Source organism: Eleutherodactylus coqui, chromosome 6, assembly GCF_035609145.1.
Source record: "Eleutherodactylus coqui strain aEleCoq1 chromosome 6, aEleCoq1.hap1, whole genome shotgun sequence".
Classification (NCBI taxonomy): domain Eukaryota; kingdom Metazoa; phylum Chordata; class Amphibia; order Anura; family Eleutherodactylidae; genus Eleutherodactylus; species Eleutherodactylus coqui.
The window spans coordinates 39,087,755-39,110,944 of NC_089842.1; the positions used below are offsets into that span (position 1 = coordinate 39,087,755).

The 23,190-nt window shown below is 46.2% G+C and overlaps 1 protein-coding gene across 2 annotated transcripts in view; it reads left to right on the forward strand.

Moving 5' to 3' along the window:
- Nucleotides 1-18,259, forward strand: part of THYN1 (thymocyte nuclear protein 1) — a 20,449-nt gene extending 2,190 nt beyond the window's left edge. For both annotated transcript variants that reach the window (XM_066606618.1, XM_066606617.1), the window contains exons 3-8: nt 1,616-1,773; nt 11,635-11,703; nt 14,603-14,695; nt 16,031-16,126; nt 17,396-17,546; nt 18,112-18,259. In XM_066606618.1, the coding sequence (XP_066462715.1) occupies nt 1,616-1,773; nt 11,635-11,703; nt 14,603-14,695; nt 16,031-16,126; nt 17,396-17,546; nt 18,112-18,182 (638 nt within the window). In that variant the 3' untranslated portion in view covers nt 18,183-18,259. The remainder of the gene's footprint in view (nt 1-1,615; nt 1,774-11,634; nt 11,704-14,602; nt 14,696-16,030; nt 16,127-17,395; nt 17,547-18,111) is intronic.
- The last annotated feature ends 4,931 nt before the right edge of the window (nt 18,260-23,190 follow it).

A 23,190-nucleotide genomic window follows, 5' to 3' on the forward strand; every position in this document is an offset into this window, starting at 1 on the left:
CGGTTTCACACAGCCGACATTCTTGCATGAGATTTGTGCGTTGCGAAACAAATTTCGTATGAATGTGAGCCCCATTCTTTTGAATGGGGTCATACACCTGAGCGGAAAAAAAAATCGCACCATGTCCTATCTTTGGGCGTGCCCTTGCATCGCCCATTGTTCTCAACGGGGCCGGCGGCAGCATCACATGGCGTGCTCAGTGCACGCGCATTACGATTTAAGGTTTTTCATTGGAAACACTCCTTGGTCTTCCGCCGTAGCTGTCAGTCACAGTGGCGGATCGCTTCTTTCTGAAGTGATGCAAGGCGGTTTTGATACAAAAACCCCTCGCATTAGCTGGGAAATCGCATATCAGGCGGAGTCCGTGTGAAATTAGCGGTAATATGCGCATGTGTCACCGGCCTTGGTGCCATTGAACCTGTCACATCCTGTGAGCCCCATAAACTAAAGTTAGGAACTTATAGCAGAGGGGCTACTGAATCCCGGGGGATGGGGAAGAGGGGTTGTTTGAATGCACACCTGCCTGCCCGTTCCTCTCTGTCCACCCGCAAAGCCATCCCTCAGTGCATTGAGTAGATTCATCTCCTCACTCTATGCCTACAGGGTCCTCTGATCCGAGGCGCATGGGACGATGATAGGAGTCCGCGCTGGGCGCCAGATCGGTTGTTCCTACGTAACATTTACATCTTAAGAGCGCCAACCGACTTGTTATGTGGTGCCCCATGGCGACCGAGACACGAGGGTCACGCTGAGGAGCTGACGGGGGTAGAGGTGTCACTTGTTACAGTGGCTCTACCAGACTCCTCCCCGGAGGGACGCACGGAACCTCGGCCCAAGTACCGCTAGGCCTCTTGCAGGCAACGCCGGGTGGAGGTTACCTGAAAAAGTGTTGTGGACGAGAAGTTGTCACGCGTGACGCCACTGGAAGCCGGCCGCGCATTTTTCCGCGATTTCTTTCACACTACAGAAATCCGTGGTAGAATTCGGCAGCGTTAACCTTGCAGGGCAGAAAGCTATTAGGTTCAATAGACCTAATAACTGCGGAATAACGCCGTGGATTGCCACCGAGCGAAACAAAGCTAAAATGAAAGTGACCCTCCAGTTCTGGATAAACAAAGATGGCCGCACTGACTACCTGATGCGCACTAGTATGCATAGGTCGTCTAAGACACCAGACTTGATTGGCTGCTCATGCCCACATGAGTAGCATTGGCCAATCAAAGCAGGTGTAGTGTCTCAGACTACCAATGGATACTACTACACAGTGCACATCAGGTAGTCAGAGAAGCGGTGGCCATCTTTGTTTATCCAGACCTGGAGGGTGGATTAAACTGAAAATACGTGAAATGTAGAAAACACAGACTTTTGCTTACTTAGAGGGTCTTATGACAGGTCTTATCTGTCACAAAGACTCTCCAGCTGTGGCTTGAACCGTAGCCTGCGACGGCGGGGGGCCGCGCATGCATACCCCTGACGCAGCCATCCCTGGTGGTCCGATTGAAGTGAATATAGCAGTGGTACGCATACGCAGCTACATACTTCGGGACGAGCCATGGATGGGGTGTCTGAGGTGAAACTGGTCATGAGACACCCTTTAATCTTCTTTATTTCGCAGATGAAAATGGCCGAGGACGTGATGCAGGGGCAGAGGCAACGATTCGGAAGAATGTGAGTGCGCCACGCTGTGCTTCAGACAGTCGGAAGGCAGAGTATCACTGCTGGCTGATGAAGTCCGAGCCGGAGAGCAGGATGGAGAAGGGCGTGGACATGAAGGTAGACCTGGGGGGATTGTAAGGAACAAAGATGGCTGCACGGCTTCTCTGACAACCTGATGCACGCTGTGCACTAGTATGCACTGGTAGTCTTGGGCCGCATGCACACGACCGGGTTGGATTCCGCATGAGGGATCCGACCCTGTGCCCGGCCGCATACCTGTCCGGATTCTTCTTTTCTGTACTGTGGATGTGCCGACTGGCACACATGTGCAGTGCAGACAATGCCGCGGATCCCGTGACCTTTTGACAATGAGGATTGCAGTCGCGCTGTCCACGTGAAATCCGCCTAAAAATAGAGCATGCTACGATTTTTACCCCGTGAGCGGAAAATCGCAACTGATTTCCGCTTGTGGGCAGGAAAAAGCACAGTCACAATATAAATCCGGCCGTGCGCACGCAGCCTAAGGCCTCATGTCCACTAGGTAATTCGGGCCAGCGCAGATTCTCCATGCAGAATCCCGCAGCGGGTCCCACCTTTCCCGCGGACATGAGGCCTCAAAATAGATTTTACTTACCTGTCCGGATGCCGCGGGTTTCCGTCCGTCGCGACCGTATCTTCTTTGCTTCTGCCCGGCGAATGTGCTTGGCATGCCGGCAGCGTGCCACGCGCATACGCCGTGTACTTTTTTTTTTTTTTTAACTCCTGCTCTCCCGCATCGGAGAGCAGAAATTCAGCTGCGGGTGTTCCGCGAATTTGGACGGCTTCCATAGGCCTCAATGGAAGCCTGCAGGAGCCTCGCAGAAAATGGAGCATGCTGTGGTGTTTCCCCGCACATGCAATCCACGCGGCAGGGAAAATGGACATCCGCAGGTATTTACTTACCTGCGAGTGTCCAAAGCATCCCTATGGGGCGCGGATCACGCGTGCGGGACCCCCGCGTGGATTTGGTAATTCTATTTGTCCAGTGGACATGAGGCCTAAGGGTCCTATTACGCGGGACTATTATTGTTCCTATTCACTCTGGATCGCGGGAATCCGAACGATAAGCGGTCAGTGTAAATGCCGACACAATCAGAACAATGAATGATCATTCGTTTGTCATTCGGGTCGTGCAGACATAAAAATGAAATGATGATCGGCCGTGTAAACAGTCAATGGTTCATCTGCCTTCTTATTTACACAACGCGTTTGCACAGCGTATTGCGCATGGAAGATTTGCGCACACAATCTACAGTTAATAGAATTGATTGATTTCCGTAGGTCCGTTCACTTGAGCGTATTGTGCGCACGCATTTTGTTTGCGCAGCATGTTTTATTTTTGTGTGTATTGTGCAGGAACATAGTACATGTTAAACTCATTAAAGTTAATTGCTTGCGTGTTATTTTGCACATGCAAAGAATACAGTAAAACACGCACAGGCGTTCGCAAAAATGCAATGCCATTGCTGGTTTTGCTGTGAATGGAGGCGGGTGGCCAGAGCGATCCTCAGTGTCCACTGTGTAGAAGCATATGAGTGAGATAGCTGTGATGGCCGTTGGCGCAGAAGTCGTTCCGTGTAAAAGAGCCATAAGATGTTATAAGCTGATCTGACTGGTCAATCAAAGCAGGTGTATTATCTAAGGTCTCATTTACATGGACATGTGCGTGCCCATTCCGTAAAATATGTAGCGTTTTTACTGCATATGTATATCCGTTTTTGGAGCTATTGGACTTGTATGTGTTTTTTTTTTTTGTATGTCTATTGCATCCATATACGCAAACCAAAAAAAAAAAAGCAAGAAGTCCAAATTCATGTTACGTTTTTACAGTCTCCTAGCAGCATGTGCAAAAACTCAACACATACCCGTGTAACATACGTATTCATTGTGTTTTTTTTTCACACCCATAGACTTGAATGGGTGTTTTTAGTCTAATAGAAACCAATGGTGTTCTATAGTGTCCGTATTACATGCATCAAAAATATGCTCATAATGCGGACTGAAAATATGCCGTACAGATGAGCCTTTAGGGTATGTTCACACTGGGTGGATATGCTGCAGAATGTTTTAAATCCCAGCTAAATTAATGAATGTTAGTGATTTTTCGTCTATGCGCAGCGAAAATATCCACAGCGTAATTGCACTTACGGAGCGGATTTTAATGTTGTAGAAAAGCAGCGTATTTTTTTTTTTTTTTTTTACACTCCACATCGCATAAGTGAAAACCTTGCAAAAGGGAATGAAACCATTGAAAATTATTGGTTTCATAATTGTGCGTTTTGTCACTCAGTCTCGAAATCGCTCAATTTTATCACCAGTGTGAACATAAAGGAACGGAAGTCTAGATCGTACTAAAATCTGCACGAAAAAACGCACCATTTGCTGAGAAAACCGCCATGAAATCTGCAGCAAACTGCAACTTTATGTCTTGCTGATTTCAGGACTGTTTATGAACTGTCCTGCGAATGAACATGGCCTAAGACTACTAAATCCACAGTGGGCAGTATAGAATCATAGAATAGTAGAGTTGGAAGGGACCTCCAGGGTCATCTGGTCCAACCCCCTGCTCAGTGTAGGATTCACTAAATCATCCCAGACAGATGTCTATCAAGCCTTTGTTTGAACACTTTGATTGCAGGAGAACTCAACACCTCCCATGGTAACCTGTTCCACTCATTGATCCCCTCACTGTCAGAAAGTTTTTTTCTAATATCTAATCTGTGTCTCCTCCCTTTCAGTTTCATCCCATGGCTTCTAGTCTTTCCTTGTACAAATGAGAATAGGGCTGATCCCTCTGCACTGTGACTGCCCTTCAGATATTTGTAGACAGCTATTAAGTCTCCTTTCAGCCTTCTATTTTGCAGCTAAACATTCCCAGATCCTTTAACCGTTCTTCATAGGACATGATTTGCAGACCGCTCACCATCTTGGTAACGTTTCTCTGAACTTGTGCCAGTTTGTTGATCTTTTTTAACCCCTTAGTGACGGCCCCATCGGGAAACTACGTCCTGCCTGAGTGGGCTTTAATCCTAGAGGACGTAGAATTATGCGTCCTCTTAGGATTAATGCCCCTCAGGCTCTGGACGTGACAGCTCCATGCTGTCGGTGCCCACAGGTAGCCGACAGCATGGAGCTGTCATCCCGGGCTGCGGGCAGTCCCCCCCCGGCATTGCGATCGGCGCTATCCAATGGATAGCGCCGATCACAATAAAGTTTAAAAAAGTGGAAAAAGTTTACTTTCAGCTGCCCTGATGGATCTGATCCATCAGGGCAGCTGAATATCTGTCACCTGCCTTCCGTGAAGCCTGCCGCGGTGAATGGGTCCCTCCGGGACCCGGTGCCGCTCTTCTGCGCATGCGCGCCAGACGTATGACGTCACACGCATGCGCAGAAGGCCGGGAGCCCCGGCAGATTCAAAATCTCCCGGCTCCTGAAGGTAGCCGGGAACCAGGAGATGTCCCTGGGGACCGCGGCGAGATGAAAACGTAAGCGCGTGCACAGAGGGGCTCGAGCCCCGGGAAATTCAAAATCCCTCTACTCCTGGCTGCCATGTGTAGCCAGGAGCAGAGGGATGTCACTGGTGGCATGATCACTGTTATCCAATGGATAACAGTGATCATGTAAAGTAAAAGTAAAAAAAAAAAAGTTTTAAAAAGTAAAAAAAAGTTAAAAAAGCTTACGTTTCAGGATGAAATTACGTACCTAAGGCCCCCGGATTTATCCACGGACCTTATTCCAGCTTCTGCGCACGCGCCCGTTGCCAAAATGGCAGACGCATGCGCAAAAGCCATGGATTGCCAGGGTAATTTAAAAATCTCCCTGCTCCTGGCTACAAAACTTAGCCGAGAGCCTGGAGATTTCACGGGGGGGCCGCGGTGAGCGGTTCCTGGTCACTTGTTCGCCGTTATCCAATGGATAATGGCGATCGCGTAAAAATAAAAAAAGGTGAAGCTTCATCTCCCCTCACCGATGCGATGAAACTTTTTACCGGAGGCCTCCGTTTTTGAACCCCGACGCGATCTTCCTCTGTGAACTTTCCCGGATTCTTCACATGCGACCACCAGCAAAACACCGGACACATGCGCAGGAGGCGGGGAGCCCAGGAAATTTAAAATCTCCTTGCTCCCACCGACCAACGGTTAGAGCCTGGAGCAGTGACCTTGTTGAGCGATCGCCGGTCACGTGATAAAAAGGTAGCAATCTACCTTAGGCCGGTCTCACATGACCAGATAGGAATTACGGATTCCGCATGCGTCTAATCCGCGGTAATACACAGATCAATCGCATTGGATTACACAATTCCGCTCACATTAGCGGGTCGGAATTACGTAATCCACTCGCAGAAAAGAGAACGCAGCAGGTTCTATTTTACTGCGGATATCCGCAACATAGAGCCCATTGTGCTCCATGGTCGCAGATATACCCACAGCCCATACGCAACTACATTGTGTACGGGCTGCGGGTACCCGTGTCATCGCTAAGTGACGGTGCGGGAAATACAAACAACAAAAAAAGTGTACTGCGCATGACCACCTGTGTGAATAGGCAGTTATGTGCAGTACATTACGCGGCCGTACGCAGGGCTCACAGCTGGGATTCGCTGAGGGCCTCCGCAAGCGGATTCCACATCTGGCCGTGTGAGCCCGGCGTTATTCAGACCGCTCCCTCTAATACGTATTTTACAAGATGCCCTGGGAACGCTCGCCTTCATGTAGTTCCGAGAGCAGCTTGTTGAGCGCCTTCTGTGTGAGACCGCCGCACCTCATCAAGCTTACGGAGACTCACGAAACGCCACTTTTTACACCCCATACCTGCCACTGAGGTCAAGAAATCCCCCCCAAAAAAAGCATGAGAGGAGGGGGAGATACACGGTTTTATTGCCCCATGTACCCATCCCAACCAGCCTCCGTAATTACCCCTGTCTTCGGAAATACCACACAGTTCCATTATTACTTTATCTAAGATTTGGGAATGCCGAAAAGGGGAGCGGAGGGGGGATTTTTTTTTAACGTGCCAATTTTTATTCCGCACAAGTGGGCAATGGGGCCAGGAATTTATCCAGTTGTGCCCTGCAATCCAACAGGTGTTCCCTCCATTACAGGCCTTGCCATGTATCCTTTAAGTAGATTAGGGCCACAATGGGTATGTTTTTGAACACGGGACAAACGGGGGTATCCATTTGGGGGTGAAGGTCTTCATTCCTATGTACACTGTACAAAAAAAGCGTTTTTAAATTGACAAAATTGCCAAAAAAATGAAAATCGTAATTTTTTCCTTCTGCTTTGCTTAGATTTATTCAAATACTGTCGGGTCAAAATACGCAGTACACCCCTGGATAAATTCGTTAAGCGGTCTAGTTTTCAAAATAGGGTCATTTGTGGGGTTCTTTATCGTTTTGGACGCTCAATGGCTCTACAAGTGGGCATTGGGGCCTGGAATTTATTCCGTTGTACCCTAAAATCCAACGGGTGCTCCTTCCATTATAGGCCTAGCCATGCGTCCTTTAAGTAGATTAGGGCCACAAGGGGTATGGTTCTGAACACGGGACAAACAGGGGTATCCATTTTGGGGTGCAAGTCTTCATTCATATGTGTGCTGTACAAAAAAAAACAGTTTTTAAATTGATACAACTGCCAAAAAAATGAAAATTGTATTTTTTTTCCTACTGCTTTGCTTAGATTTATTCAAAAATTGTATGGTAAAATACACAGTACACCCCTAGATAAATTCGTTAGGGGGTCTAGTTTTCAAAATAGGGTCATTTGTGGGCGTTCTCTGTCGTTTTGGCCGCTCAAGAGCTCTACAATTGGGCAATGGGGCCTAAATCGCCTTCATGCTAAATTTCTGTTCTGAAAGCCACCGACTACGCCTTTCATTTTGGGCCCCGTTGTGCATCCAGACAGAAGATTAGGGCCACAATGGGTATGTCTCTGAACACTGGAGAAACAGGGGTATCCATGTTGGGGTGCAAGTCTTCATTCATGTGTGTGCTGTACAAAAAAAGCAGTTTTTAAAATGACAGAATTGACAAAAAAATGAAAATCACAATTTTTTCCTTTTGCTTTGCTTGAATTCATTCAAATACTGTGGGGTCAAAATGGGCAGTACACCGCTAGATAAATTCGTTAAGGGGTCTAGTTTTTAAAATGGGGTCATTTGTGGGGGTTCTCTTTGGTTTTGGCCGTTAAAGAGCTCTACAAGTATGCTATGGGGCCTAAAAAGCCTTCAAGCAAAATTTCTGTTCTGAAAACCATCGACTACTCCTTTCATTTTAGGCCCCGTTGTGCATCCAGACATAAGATTAGGGCCACAATGGGTATGTCTCTGAACACGGGAGAAACAGGGGTATCCATTTTGGGGTGCAAGGCTTCATTCATGTGTGTGCTGTACAAAAACAGCTGTTTTTAAAATGACAAACAACAATGGGCAGTACACCCCTAGATAAATTCATTAAGGGGTCTAGTTTTCAAAATGGGGTCATTTGTGGGGGTTTTCTATGGTTTTGGCCGCTCAAGAGCTCTACAAGAGTGCTATGGGGCCTAAAAGGCCTTCAAGCAAAATTTATGTTCTGAAAGACTCTGACTACTCCTTTCATTTTGGGCCCCCTTGTGCCTCCAGACATAAGATTAGGGCCACAATGGGTATATTTCTGAACACGGGAGAAACAGGGGTATCCATTCTGGGGTGTCAATCCTCATTTTCATGGGCACTATAGGAAAAAAATATGTCTTTAAAATGATATATTTGCAAAAATATGAAATATTTTATTTTTTCTCCTCTAAATTAAATTAATTCCTGAAAAAAAACTGTGGGGTCAAAATACTCCTGACCCCCCTCAGTGAATACATTAAGGGGTGTAGTTTTTTAAATGGGGTCATTTGTGGGGGTATCTATTATTCTGACACTCATGAGCCTTTGCAAACTTGGCTTGGTGCAGGAAAACAAAGTGTTCCTCAAAATGCTGAAAAGTAATGTTAAATTAGTACGTCATCTAAATGGTTAAAAAAAACACAAGTTTTTCAAACGTGCATTTAGAATAGTGTAAACTGATGGAAATATATATCCTATCAAAAATTTGTACAGTATGTTTGGACATATTTGAGATATTACAGTTGAAAATGTGAAAAAATGACAATTTTTTCAAAATTTTTCCAGTATTGGTGCTTTTAATAAATATACACAAATTATATCGGTCTATTTTTACCACCTAGATGAAGTACAACATGTGGCGAAAAAACAATGTCAGAATCACTTGGATATGCAAAACCTTTACGGAGTTATGCTATGTTGAACGACGCATGTCAGATTTCAAAAATTTGGCTCCGTCACTAAGGCGCAAACAGGCTTCGTCACTAAGGGGTTAAAGTGCGGTGCCCAGAACTGGACACAGTATTCCAGATGAGGTCTGACTAAGGAAGAGTAGAGGGGGATAATTACCTCACGAGATCTAGACTCTATGCTTCTCTTAATACATCCCAGAATTGTGTTTGCCTTTTTGGCTGCTGCATCACATTGTTGACTCATGCTCAGTCTATGATCTATTAGTATACCCAAGGGTTTTTAACATGTGCTGTTGCTTATATCAATTTCTCCCATTCTGTATGTACTTTCTTCATTTTTCTTGCCCAGATGTAGGACTTTGCATTTCTCCTTGTTAAATACCATGTTAGTCGCTGCCCACTGTTCAAGCTTTTCTATATCTTTTTGAATACTGCCCTTTCTTCCCTAGTGTTAGCTAATCCTCCTAGCTTTGTGTCGTGGGCAAATTTGATCAGTTTCCCATCAATTCCCTCCTCCAGATCATTTATAAAAATGTTGAACAACACTGGGCCGAGGACAGAGCCTTGTTGTACCCCACTTGATGCATTCTTCCACTTGGATGTGTAGCCATTTATGACCACTCTTTGAGTACGATCACTCAGCCAGTTGTGAATCCACCTAACAGTTGCTTTGTCAATCCCATATTTGGTCATTTTTTCAATAAGTATGGTATGAGATACTTTGTTAAATGCTTTACTAAAGTCAAGATATACTATATCCACCGTATTTCCCTGATCAACCCAGTAGGTGATTCTGTCATAGAAGGAAATTAGATTAGTCTGGCATGACTTGTTTGTTACAAACCCATGCTGGCTCTGGTTAATTACTCCATTTTCAGCCAAGTACTTGCATACATGCTGTTTAATAATTTGTTCAAAGATCTTTCTTGTATAGAAGTCAGGCTCACAGGCCTGTAGTTTCCTGGATCCACCTTCTTCTCTTTTTTGAAGATAGGGACAACATTTGCCCTTTTCCAATCTTTTGGGACTTCTCCTGTTCTCCAGGAATTTTCAAAGAAAGTCAAAGAAGCGGTTCCGCTATCTTTGTTTGGTCAGTTTAAATGAGTTTTCAAAGTCTTCTAGGTAGTAATGCCATCCCTATTAAGACTTTGCATGACCATAGTAGCCAATCGTGGCTTGGCCCTGTGGCTTGGAAAATCAGCTTGATTAAAAATCTCTCATTTTGTGTCTGCGGCTCCTATGCAGATATGATGTGTGTCTATGGTTACCGATCCCGCAGTGCTACTTCCTTCACTCTTCGCTACTTCTAAGTCATCTAACGAATGTACTTTAGCAAAAAAGTGGCAGGGAGTCTGACTGCAGGACCAGACTATGCGGGGAATGTATCTGTATAGCAACTGTATAGACAAAAGAGGAGGAGAGCTTAAACCCCTTAGTAACCGACCTAATTTGTGCCCTATCGGTTATTACGAAGCAAACGGGGTGGGGGCGGTAAGGAGGTGCAGGGGTTTTTAGGGCTCGTCTGAAATTTTGTGCATCGGATATCGTCCAGATGCCTTGGGGTAGAGCGTTCCAGAGGATGGGTGCTGTTCTGGTAAAGTCCTGTAGGCGAGCGTGTGAGGTTCGTACTTAGTCTGAATGTGTTATGCGGGCTGGACGGTGTACAGACAGGAGGGAAGTGATGTAAGGCCTCCGGCTGCAATGAGAACCCATTAGTACCTTGTGATCGCATTGTGGGGTGCAATCGCAATCAGTGTGTGTATGTGTATATATGTGTGTGTGTGTGTGTGTATGTATGTGCAGCAGCATGGAGGAGATTATACAGCATTACTGGGCAGTGTAGGTGTGATTCCAATAGCTGTGAGGCAGTAAAACACAGTATTAACTGCAGCAGCAAGTCTATAGGTCTGTCTGTATCTCCTTCTCCTCTGCATGGACTTCTATGGGCAGCATGTAATCTGATCTGTCAGTAAGCAGTTTAGGCCCTTTTACACTGATGAACGATGATTCACTGAGCGATTGTCGCTAGGGTGACGGTCATCCCATGAAAAAGAACCCTTATGATCCATTCACATGGGACGAGCTGTCCGGCAAATGATGCTCAACACTCGTCCCAGTGAGGCTTGTTCCTATGCTGTTATCGTTGGCATCGCCCACAGCGCTGCCAGAATGGAGGCGGGCCGGCGAGCGTTCTCTTCCCACCGGCCTCGATTCCCAGTAGACAGTCATTCAAAAGTGAACGACTGCTGTTTACACTGAACTGCTCGACATTCGGTCGTTGCTTGAATTTACATGAAACGATTATCGTATAATTTCCCGCAGGAGCGCGGATAAGATCTATTACAGTTTCTTGCATTTGCCTGTGCTTTTCATATGTGCAAAGTTTGCTGAAAGTTCAGCGACCATTTAAGTAAAGGGTTGACATAGAGCAGTAATTCCCAAACTCCAGTCCCCACGGCCCCCAACAGGTCAGGTTGTCAGGATTTCTTCAGTATTGCACAGGTGACATAATTATTGTCAGTGCCTGAGGCATTGCCACAAGGGGTCTCTCTATAGGATGTCCTCAGATCATGACCCGTTAGACAGTTGTGAGGACCGCAGTTTGGGAACCACAGAACTTTACTTTATGCCCATTACAGGCATTTTTATTTTTTTCCAGTTTGGAATAGAAGATCTGAAAGCGCAACCCAACCAGGTGGCATGCTGGGACGGAGTCCGGAATTACCAGGTACGGATATGTGTAGGTTGGGCGATTCATCAAATTCATAGGGTTAAAGGTGTATTATTTTTCACTCATCCACTGTATGGGTGCAAACGGATGGGGCTCCTACTGATCCCGAGAACAGGGTCCAGTTACTCCCTGCTGTGCGTAGGGACTTGTTATTTGTATAGCGCCAACTTATTCCGCAGCGCTTTCAGGTAATTTATTTATTACCCCCCCACCAAAATGGGTACTCATTTTACCGACCTCAGAAGGATGGAAGGCTGAGTCAACCTGAACCATGCGGCGATTGAACTCGCAACCTTCAGGTCATGAGCGAGAGCTTAGGACTGCATTCTGCTGCCTTAACACGAGGCCCGATGATGTCGCATTGAATAGAGTGCTTGCCATGCATTTCAATGTGGCTGATGGAAATAGCCATTCTCAGATCAGTGGGGGTCCCAGTTGTCGAAACCTCACCCGTTAATCAGTCTTCAGCTACATGAGTGAAAACTGGAAAAAATGCTCCATCTCCGGAATACCCCTTTAATTCACCATGCTGCTCTATTAATGCTGTAGTCACAGCAGTCACGGTACAGCAGGGGGACGGGCTCTGTGTAGGGGGATATTTGAAAAAAAAAAAAAAAAAAAACTGATAGTGTGCAGTGTGTATATATTTTTTTTATATAAAATGAGAGCCTCCATCAAAGGTATATTTCGGAAAAACTCCTATCACACTTACTGCTGATAATGATTCATTATATTCATTACACCTGTTTGACAGGTATAATGAAGAAGTTGACAGAGCATTCCCCTGATATACTTATGACCATTTGTCTTATTTAGGCCGCTGCACACGGGCGGATTTGAATTGCGGAATCCGGACAAGCAATCGCCTCCAGATTCCGCAGCAAATACCGCCCATAGCATGCAATGCAAAAATGAATCTCCGTGCACACAAGCGGAAACATTGCGGTTTCTGCTCGCGGATGAAAAATTACAGCAGACGGCTTCCATTTAAGTTACACGGGATTCCCAGGAAAAAGCAGGAGTTTAAAAAAAAATCTGTACTGCGCAAAATCTGTATCTGACGGCGAGCTGTGTGGAGCATCCGCAGTACAGAGAAGAAAAAAATACAAGTACACATGGATGCCGGCTAGGCACAAGGTTGGATGCCGCTACTCCCGCATGTGGAATCCGACCCGGCCATAGACCTATATAGAGGGTAATGATAATCACACTCTACTCCCAGCAGGCGGAGATGGTATTGGCTCTAGCTGGTCATGTGATGCTATGCTGATGCATCATGGGATTATTAGCGCAGTATAGAGGGAGAGAAACAGAGAAAAATCTCAGCATCAAGATGGTGCCTTATAAGTATCAGACAGGTGGCTGCACTGCAGGGAAGTCACTGTAGGATGCATAGGAGTTGTCCAGAGTGCAACAGACAATCTGGTGAGGGGGAATTGTGGGGGAAGGGGGGGGGGGGGTGGCAGGAATGGAAAAATGTTTTAAGGAATTGCTGTGAATGAAATTCTCTTGCATTAAAAGGATGGTAATATTTTGGCTTGTCTAGCAAAAATAAATAAATTTAGAATAGTCCTTAAATTTGTTTGGGAAAAAAAATAGACTTTAACACCTTCACGACCAAGGACGTAAGGGTACATCCTGGAGCAACCGGGTATGTATGAAAAGAGGTCGCGGGGCGACCTCTCTTCATACAGCGCGGGCGTCAGCTGTTTATTACAGCTGACACCCACGGACAATAGTTACAATCGGCCGTTTGCGGCTATTAACCCTTTAAATGCCCCGAACAGCCCCCCCGCAGTGAGATCACAGGGAGTCTTGCAGGTGTCATGGCAGCCGGGGGCCTTCTGAAAGGCCCATGGCTGCCTTAGCAGACTGCCTATCAAGTCATTCCCATGGGGTGGCTTGATAGGCTGCCTGTCAGAATGCAGTATGACGTAATGCTATAGCATTACATCATACTGCAGGAGCGGTCAAAGCACCGCATGTTGTTGTCCCCCAGGGGGGCTTAAAAGAAAAGTTAAAAAAAGATCAATAAAAGTTTTATGAATTGTAAAAAAAAAAAAAAAAAATTTTAAATCGCTCCTCTTTTGCCATATCTGTAATAAAAAAAAATCTAAATCACTAAAAAAAATACATATTTAGTATCGCTGCATCCGTAAAAGTGCAATCTATCAAAATACCACATTTTCCCCGCATGGTGAACGTCCGGAAAAAAAAAATAACGCCAGAAATGCACTTTTTCAGTTACCCTGTCTCCCAGAAAAAACGCAATAAAAAGCGGTCAAAAAGTCGTATGTATTCCAAATCGGTACTATCAGAAACTACAGGACATCCCGCAAAAAATGAGCCCTCTCACAACTACATTGACGGAAAAATAAAGTCATTGCGCGCAGAAGATGGCGGCAGAAAATAATTTTAAAAAATTTTAGTACAGTAAAAAAAAAAATATATACAAGTTTGGTATCGCAGTAATCGTACCGACCCGTAGAATAAAGTTATGATGTCATTTTTGTTGCAGTTTGTGCGCCGTAGAAACAAAACGCACTGAAAGATGGCGGGATGTTGGTTTTTTTTTTATTTTACTCCACTTACAATTTTTTAAAGTTTTTCAGTACATTATATGGTACATTAAATAGCACCATTGAAAAATACAACTCGTCCCGCAAAAAACAAGCCCTCATACAGCGACGCCGATGGATAAATAAAGGAGTTACGATTTTTTTGAAGAAGGGAGGAAAAACCGAAAATGGAAAAAGAAAAAGGGGCCACGTCATTAACGGGTTAATTTTAGGCCCTATCAGCCAGCGCCTGGACACGTTAGACAGCGATCTACTACCAGGCCAAAGTATTTGTTGTTGTGGCAGATTGTTTGCAATTTTGACATTTTTCTCCCCAGGCGAGGAACTTCATGAGAGCGATGGAGGTCGGGCAGGAGGGCTTCTTCTACCACAGCAATTGCAAGGAGCCTGGCATTGCTGGGATTATCAAGGTCTGATGGATGGAGGTTGATTTCCAAATCAAAGTGACCCCTCAAATACAACATCGGAAATATTTTAGGACAATGTAGTCCTCTTTACACCTTTAAATGGTCCTGGTCCCTAATGCAAATTATGTAACTCCACCCCTCCCTGCTGTCACATTCTGTCCGCTTATGTGGCAGGAGGGACCATTGGCGCCCCCTTCTCCCCTCTTTCATTAGCAAAGGTCATCAATAGTTGATCAGTGGGGGTCTGCTGTTTGGGATCCCTGTCGATCAGCTGTTATCTGCGCCCGCTGTCAGTGCGGATGGTGCTGGAAGCAGATCGCCTAGTCCATATAGCAGCGCCCTGGGTTGTTGATGTAGGCCTAACATCCATTGAACCCAATGAGAGCTGCGCCACTACTAACAACATGGGCCGCTGGAATATTGACAGTGCTATCTGCTGCCTGTGCTGTCCTGAGCTACAGGCCATATTAAAGGGGTTTTGTCATATTATAAAGTTATTCCGTATCCCAGTGGTGGCGAAACCATGGCACTTGCCAGAGGGGGCACTCAGAGCCCTCTATGTGGGCACGAGCGCCGTCACTCCAGCACAGACGAGAATTGGATAAACGACTGCACGAGTGTTGGCGTCACCGCTAAGGTCGTTGGCGCTCGTGCAGAGTTCTTCCCCATTCAGATGGGATGAACTGTCGAGCAAGCAATGTCCGACAGCACCTCCCAGTGATGCTCGCTTCTGTGCCGTTACACAGGAGCAAATATCACTAGCATCGCTGGAAGCGCTACTGGCATGGAGGCGAAGTAGGCCGTGGAGCCCTCTCCCCCTGCCACCCTTCATCTACTTTAAACAGAATGAATGCTGCATGCGTTTACATGAGGCAATTATCATTCACATTCCCATTCTGAATGACCATCGTCCCCTGTTAAAAACAAAACAAAAAAAAAAAAAAACTGCTATATCCACTTTCTGATCAGTGAAGTCTGACCTCTGAAAACACGGGCGTCCTGAGGGTGGCCACGAGCCACCGCTCCATTCATATAATTGAGAGCATCAGAGATTGCCGAGTACAAATCCTAGTCCGTCTCTAGAACATGAACGGAGGGAGCGGTGAGTCGCATGCGCAATCCCAGCTCCGTTTAGGTGGGGACCTTTGGGAACCCCGATCTTGCGCTGTGTGTGGGTCCCAAGGGTCATAACCCCCATCTACAGAGTAGCTGATAACTTTGATTGGTGGGGGGTAACTTTGTAACTTGACACAACACTTTTAAGGCATTACCCAGTGAATAAGAAAATATGAGCCTTGCTATGATAATGACCATTTTTTTAAACTACTTTTTTGCTAGATTGTGAAGGAAGCTTACCCAGACCATACGCAGTTTGATCCAAAGAATCCGCATTATGATGCCTCCAGCAAGAAGGATGATCCCAAATGGTCCATGGTGAGTGTGTGCAGTTGAAGGGTTAAAGGACTTGTCCAGAGTTGGATAAACATTATTTCTCCCCCCCCCCCCATCCCCCCAAAAAACAGTGCCACACTTGTACTCAGGCTGCTTCTAGTATTGCAGCTCATCCCTATTCACTTCAATAGTGCTGAGCTGCAATACCAGATGCAACCAATGGACATGTGTGGTGCTGTTATTGAAAGGAAGCAGGATTTTGCAGGTCCCCTTTGGAAACAGAAAGCAGCTTTGTTCCACCCCGCTATCTGAGCTCCCATAATGTGTTGCTCCCTGAAACTATAATCCAGCAGAATCCTGAGTGTAGCTTTCTGTGTGAACAGAGAACAAAATGTAACCCTTTCCAATCCATTTTTTGGATTGAGGATTTCCAAATGGCTTGCTGTTTCCGCTATTATACAACGGCGCCATCTGCTGGCTAAAGGCCCATTTACACGTAACGATTATTGCTCAAAATTCATCCAAACGAATGACTTTGAGCGATAATCATTCAGAGTCAATGCGAAAAAAAATTGCTCACTTGTTTCTAGCCGTTGTTTAAGCAGACTTTTCAGTCAGCTTAAAAAACCTTGTTGGCTCCTCATCCTGTCTAAACGCTCCCCGCTTCCAATAGGTGGGGGAAGCGCTGAATGAGAAGCCAGCGAGCGGCCAGCAAGTCTTTCTGTATGAATTCTTAGCAGTGACGTCAGCGCTCGTGCAGTGAACCAAACGAATGCCGGCGCGTGTAAAAGGGCCTTCTAGCCAGTAACTACATGATGGGACGTGTCTTAGCGGGGGCGGCAGAATAGTGTAAGTATATCCTGTCTGACATCGGAGCTGACACTCTGGGAATCAGACACCGAAGCCCATCCATAGGATGGATTTCCGAGATTGTATTCCGACATATAGTAGATACTAGTTCTACACAGTGATAGTGATTACAGTTCAGTTACCTCCAATGATCACAAGTGCCATCTGCTGGTGGGGACGGCTGTTTTCGTTTTTTATCTGGGCCAAGATGACCATGAAAATTTCCTCCCAGCCATGACTTATCTTTGCACACTCTTACTAGCCCCCACGAGCCTCTTACTAAAACACCGAGGTTTGGCCACCGCTTCCCTTCCCTTTCCCCCCCAATTCTTGTCCTGCAGCCCCCATAGCAGTCAAGAGGTCTGCCAAAATTAGTGGCACTCCACTGGTTCCATAAAACTGTGGTAGATGCTGGGACCTCCTATATAGCCAAAGATGATTTATGTGCCGGTCCTTTTGCAGGTGGATGTGCAGTTTGTCCGGATGCTGAAACGTTACATTTCTCTGGCTGAACTGAAGAAACTGCACCAAAAGCACAAGACCACAGCTGGACCCCTCCGAAATATGGCACTCTTCACTCGGGCAAGGCTGTCTGTGCAGCCACTCACGCAAGGTATGTTAATAGAGGGTACAGACATCTGCAATGTGCCCGATTTACCTTGTTACTGGCACCAGAACGTGCCATGGATGCATTTACTGCTAAGGGGCTTGTCCGGTTATAAACTATTTATAGCCCATCCTTAGGATAGGCTTTCAATAGTAGATCAGTGGGGTCTGCCATCTGGGCTCCCCCGCCAATCAGCCGTTTCCCAGGCTGGTGTATTCCTGCACTGCACTGATTTCTGCTGGAAGACAGCTCCATTCCCATTGCAGTGGCCAGGCTTAGTACTACAGGCAAAATTCCCATTGATGTGAATTGGAACTTTGCCTGTAATACCAAGCCTGGCCACTGCAGTGGGAACAGAGCTGACTGCTTCCTGTAGAAATCAGCGCAGTGCATGAACACACCTGCCTAGAGAACAGCTAATCAACAGAGATCCTAAGCTAGGACCCTACTATTCATGGCCTGCCAATGATTTACAAACAATCCCTTTAATCCGGGTAAGTAAAAAAAAAAACTAGGGTGCGCTCCACTTTTTTGGCTAAGGTCTAGTTACAAATGCTTTTTCTTTACACAGAGGAATTTGATTATATATTGACCCTGGAAGATGAGAATGTGGAGCAAGAAGAGAGGGAAGGAGATGACTGAATTACATTCCACACAAAATGTTTGCTTTTAGGTTTTGTTTTTTCTTAATTAAACTTTGTTCATACTTGTTACAGTAAGTTTGTACCTTTTGTAAAATGTACTTGTATTAGAAGCTAGGACCCTAAGGGAATTGACCAGTGTGTGGCCCAGGAGTAGAGATCCTGAGCTTAGCCACACATACACATCCATGCAGCCACGTTTAACTCTCTCCAATCCACTGTCTGACGTCCGAAGACATTATGATTTAAGGCTGTACAGCTCCGATGTTGGTAGACGTCCGTCTGGGTTCTCTTACTGTATATTGCCAGCCTCTCTGCTGTCTGAGCCTAGCCAACGTGTCACCTCATGCAGTACTGGCTTTAGCCAGCAGATAGCGCCGTTGTATAATAGCAGAGAAAGAGTAAGCCCCCTAGGAAAACCAGGATAGAAATTGGATTGGAAAGGGTTAAGGCTAGGGCTACATGGCCACGTGTCTAAAATTACTGCGTCACTTTGCAGCATTGCATTGTAATTGAAATCTATGTGCATCACAGGCTGGCATGATGCAACGGTCTCCTACACTAAGGCCTGTTTCACACAGGCTGCAAATTGCACAATTTTGTAGTGATGCGACATCGCTACAAATGCATGTATGTGAAGCCCACGGTTTCCAATTGATTCTTTCAGACTACACAACCGCTCATGTGAAAAACCCCATTGGAAACCATGGGCTACACATACGTGCGTTTTGTAGCCCATGGGAAACAGGTCTAAAAGTAGATTTTTTTTTTTTGTTTTTTTTGCTGGCGCGATGTTGCAAAAACGTGCAACTTAGGGCTATTTCAGACGACTGTATATCGGCTCAGTTTTCACGCTGAGCCGATATACAGTGTCCTTGTCTGCAGGGGGAGGAGGATGGAAGAGCCAGGAGCAGGAACTGAGCTCCCGCCCCCTCTCCACTATTTGCAATAGGAGGGGGCAAGATGGGGGCGGAGCTAAGTCCCACCGCTTAGCTCTGCCCCCGTCCCGCCCCTCCCATTGCAAATAGTGGCAAGGGGCGGGGCGAGAGCTCAGTTCCTGCTCCTGCCTCCCCCTCCCCCCCACACACACACACACACACACACACACACACACACACACACACACACACACACACACACACACACACACACACACACACACACACACACACACACACACACACACACACACACACACACACACACACACACACACACACACACACACACACACACACACACACACACACACACACACACGGACACCGTATATCGGCTCGGCGTTAAAACCGAGCCGATATACGGTCGTCTAAATAAGCCCTTATACTGTGACTCAATTCAGTTTAATTGCAGTGTAAGGTCACACAGGCGGATTTTTGCTGCGGCATCCGCCTCCATGTTCTACTGCAATAACTCTCCATAGCATGCAATGCAAAAATGATTCTTCATGCACATGAGCGGAAACCAACAGTGGTTTCCGCTTGCGGATGAAAAATCTCAGCATGCTCCATTTTCCTGCGGTTCCTGCACGGATGACTTCCATTGAAGTCAATGGAAGCCATGTGACCCGCGGCCCGTCTGCAATTGACATTGCGGATGGGCTGCAGATTCCGCTAGAAAAGCAGGAGTTTAATAAAATCTGTGCATGTCCGGAAGAAGAGAGGTCTGTGTGGAGGCCGGCGAAGAGGGCCACCTGCACACACAAGTACTTAGGGTCACCCACCGCGGTCGGGGCTGGATTCCGTGCAGGAATCCAGACCTGCTATGTGCATGGAGCCTACTTTAGTCTAGATCTGCAGTAATGTACATAAATACCTCATTACATGTAAACGCGGGCATCGGGCACTTTTCGTTTGAACGATTATGGATTTTGGTTCACTTAAAATCAATCATTCAGCGGCTGAAAGACTGAGCACATACATTCCAGTTGAATGTATTTCACTCATCCTTCAATGGACTGCAGGATGTTCTCCTCCCAACATGTTTACTAGAGATGAGCGAACGTGCTCGGCCACGCCCCTTTTTCGCCCGAATACCGCGATTTTCGAGTACTTCCGTACTCGGGCGAAAAAATTCGGGGGTCGCCGTGGCGGCGCGGGGGGTTGCAGCGGGGAGTGGGAGGGAGAGAGAGAGGGCTCCCCCCTATTCCTCGCTGCTACCCCCCACGCCGCCACGCCTCTCCCCGGCCCACCGGCGCACCCGAGTACTTTTCACCCGAGTAGTGAAGTACTCGAAAATCGCGGTGCTCGATTGCGAAATCGGCCTTACCGAGTATGTTCGCTCATCTCTAATGTTTACACTAGCCACGAGGAGAACAATGGAATGTGTTGGCAGCCAGGAGGAGAACAATGCAACCTGCCAGCAGCCTAGAGGAGAACAATGGAATGTGCAGGCAACTGTTTGCACAGCTGGGCATGTGTTTAAACACATGCTGGGCTCTGCAAGCAACTCATGCAGGTCCTTTTATATGCAAACGAAGATGATAAAGTGTTAATGGCCATTAACACTGTATGCAAATAGATTGCTAAACCTTTCATTCATTTGTGTGTAAAAGGGCCTTTACTGCAATGGTTATCTGAACTCTCACAATGCATTGCTCTCTGATTACAGCAAATTTACACAGGCGAGTACAATATTGGTCCAAGAAACAAATATGGCACTCTTCAACTTGCAATTTTTCACATGATTGTGATATATTTTGCAAGAAAAATGCGTAACTGCACATGTAATTTTCATGTTTCAAATAGGAGGGAAAACATTAAATGCATTTAGGGTGTAATTACACAGGTGATTTCCTCACACGCATTCTGTCTGGTGTGATATGGACAGAAATCACATAGGGGGGGGAAAAAACTACATTTTTAATGGGTTTATACACATAAATCTGAGAAAAATCACAGCAAGTCTTATTTTTGGCCGATCTTTGTTTAAGTCGCCATTATTTCCTATGGGTGCATGAGAAGAAAATAATTGCATCACACTTACATTCCATGCGATCAGTCACCTGGGATCCCCACCAATCCGCTGTTTTCTGGGCCGGTGTGCTTATGTACTGAGCTATTTTCTGTAGGAAGCTTACTGCTCCATTCCTACTGCCGTGGTCAGACTTGGTATTGCAGGCAAAGTTCCCACTGAAATGAATGGCTTGTAATTCCACGCCTGGCCACTACAGTGGAAATGGAGCTGTCTGCTTCCTATAGAAATCAGCTCAGGTGACCAATCCCCCCTTCCCGCCCCCAGAAAATTACCACACCAGGCTTGGCCAAGCCATACGTTTTTTTGTTTTTTTTTAATCTGAGACTAATAAAAACAATGTAAAATAGACATTTAAAACACAATGAAATTATAGACATGGGAAAGGAACACTGCAACTGAAATGGAATTCGCCACATTGATCTCTGGCTCGAGGGTGAACTTCAACCGCTTTACAATGTGTTGAAATGTTTCTATTTCCTGGTGGCGCTAACAGAAGTAGCGCAGGCACCGCCACAGCCTGGCTCCCAAGAGCTTACAATCTAATTGCAGATTCTGAGGCACAGCCATGGGTTCAAAGTGCAATCTCTGACAGATGAATACATCACTAACCACCTAATAAATACATTGTTATATATCGTTTACCAGATGCAATTGGCTATACTCGGTATAGACTTGAAATACTTTGGAACTTTTATATAGTTTTTTTTAAGGTTTTTTTTTTTTTTCCTTATAGTTGAGTCAAAACAATAATAAAAATAACTATTTAAAAATACTGATGCTGCCATCATTCACATTTAACCCTTGCCTACATTCGGTGGTGGAGGAACATTGTCAGCCGTATACGGTACATACTAGGCTTTGCTGAGGCCTATCCTTTTTTTTTTTTTTGATCCATTGCCATCCCTGCATGAGATCCGATGTGTCAATCGAGAGATGGAGAAAGGAAAGGGGTGGAAGCAAACTCAAAAAGTGGCAGAGGCTTGAGTCCAAGGAGTAAGACCAGGGTTATGGAAAGTAGGTGGTGGAGGTGCTGCCAGCTGAGTAAACCCACCAATGGTGGACTGACTTGATGTGCGGGGTAAACAAATCTGGTATCTTGGTGCAGATCCCCAATGAAAGTCATGTGACAGTAGGATGAACTATCCAATTTGCTTTGCTTAGTGAATTAAAACCCAGTAAAGATACGCGTGTTTTTTTTTTTTTTGGGGGGGGGGGGGGGGACGGACCCCTTCATCAGTCAAGCTGGGAGAAACCTCGTCCTTGGACCTACACAGGTATGGACACAAAAGTGCTGGTGACCCCAGGAGAGGACCGGGCTGTGACACCAGAATGGGAGGTCATCCTATTGTCTCACGACTTTCATTAGAGAGTTGCGCTGAGATACTTGATTTTTTTTCCCCGCATATCTAATCCAGGGTACAATGGTGGCTTCACATGGGACAACCATCGTTGACTAGTTAAGGGGCGTCCGGTTCTTTGGCAGGTGCGCATTTGAAGTTTCGATCCCTCCCTGACGCACACTCATTGGCTGCAAAGTTGAATGCAGATAAAATACGTGCGAGCAGTCTTCGAGTGAACACGCACTGCTGTGGCCTCTCTCTGTACCAAAACCAGCCAGAGGTGGCAGCAGTGAGCGGTCTTTCAAAGACCATCAGGGACTGTTCACTCGAGGGTCAATGGCTTATGTTTTCGGCAACAAGTGAGCGTAAAATTGGTTATCTTGTTACTGGACAACACTGTTCTAAAATAACCAAAAGAAGCAGTACGTACCCATCAGTAGGGCAGCCCTGCCCGGGTCTGGGTCTTTGTTTTGGCAGATAGCACTGACTGTTGCAGCCAATCAGAAGCTGCAGCGTTACTGCTCCGATCTCTTAGCATTATGGCGCTCAGGGTGTGAGCACTGATGCCAGGAGAACGAGCGGCAACACAGCGGTCAGGTGACGTCAGATGCCTCAACAAGCGGTAGCACTGTAGCGGCAGAAGACAGGTAATTACCGCCCCCTTTTGTTATTTTAGCACAGTGGGCACTAAAG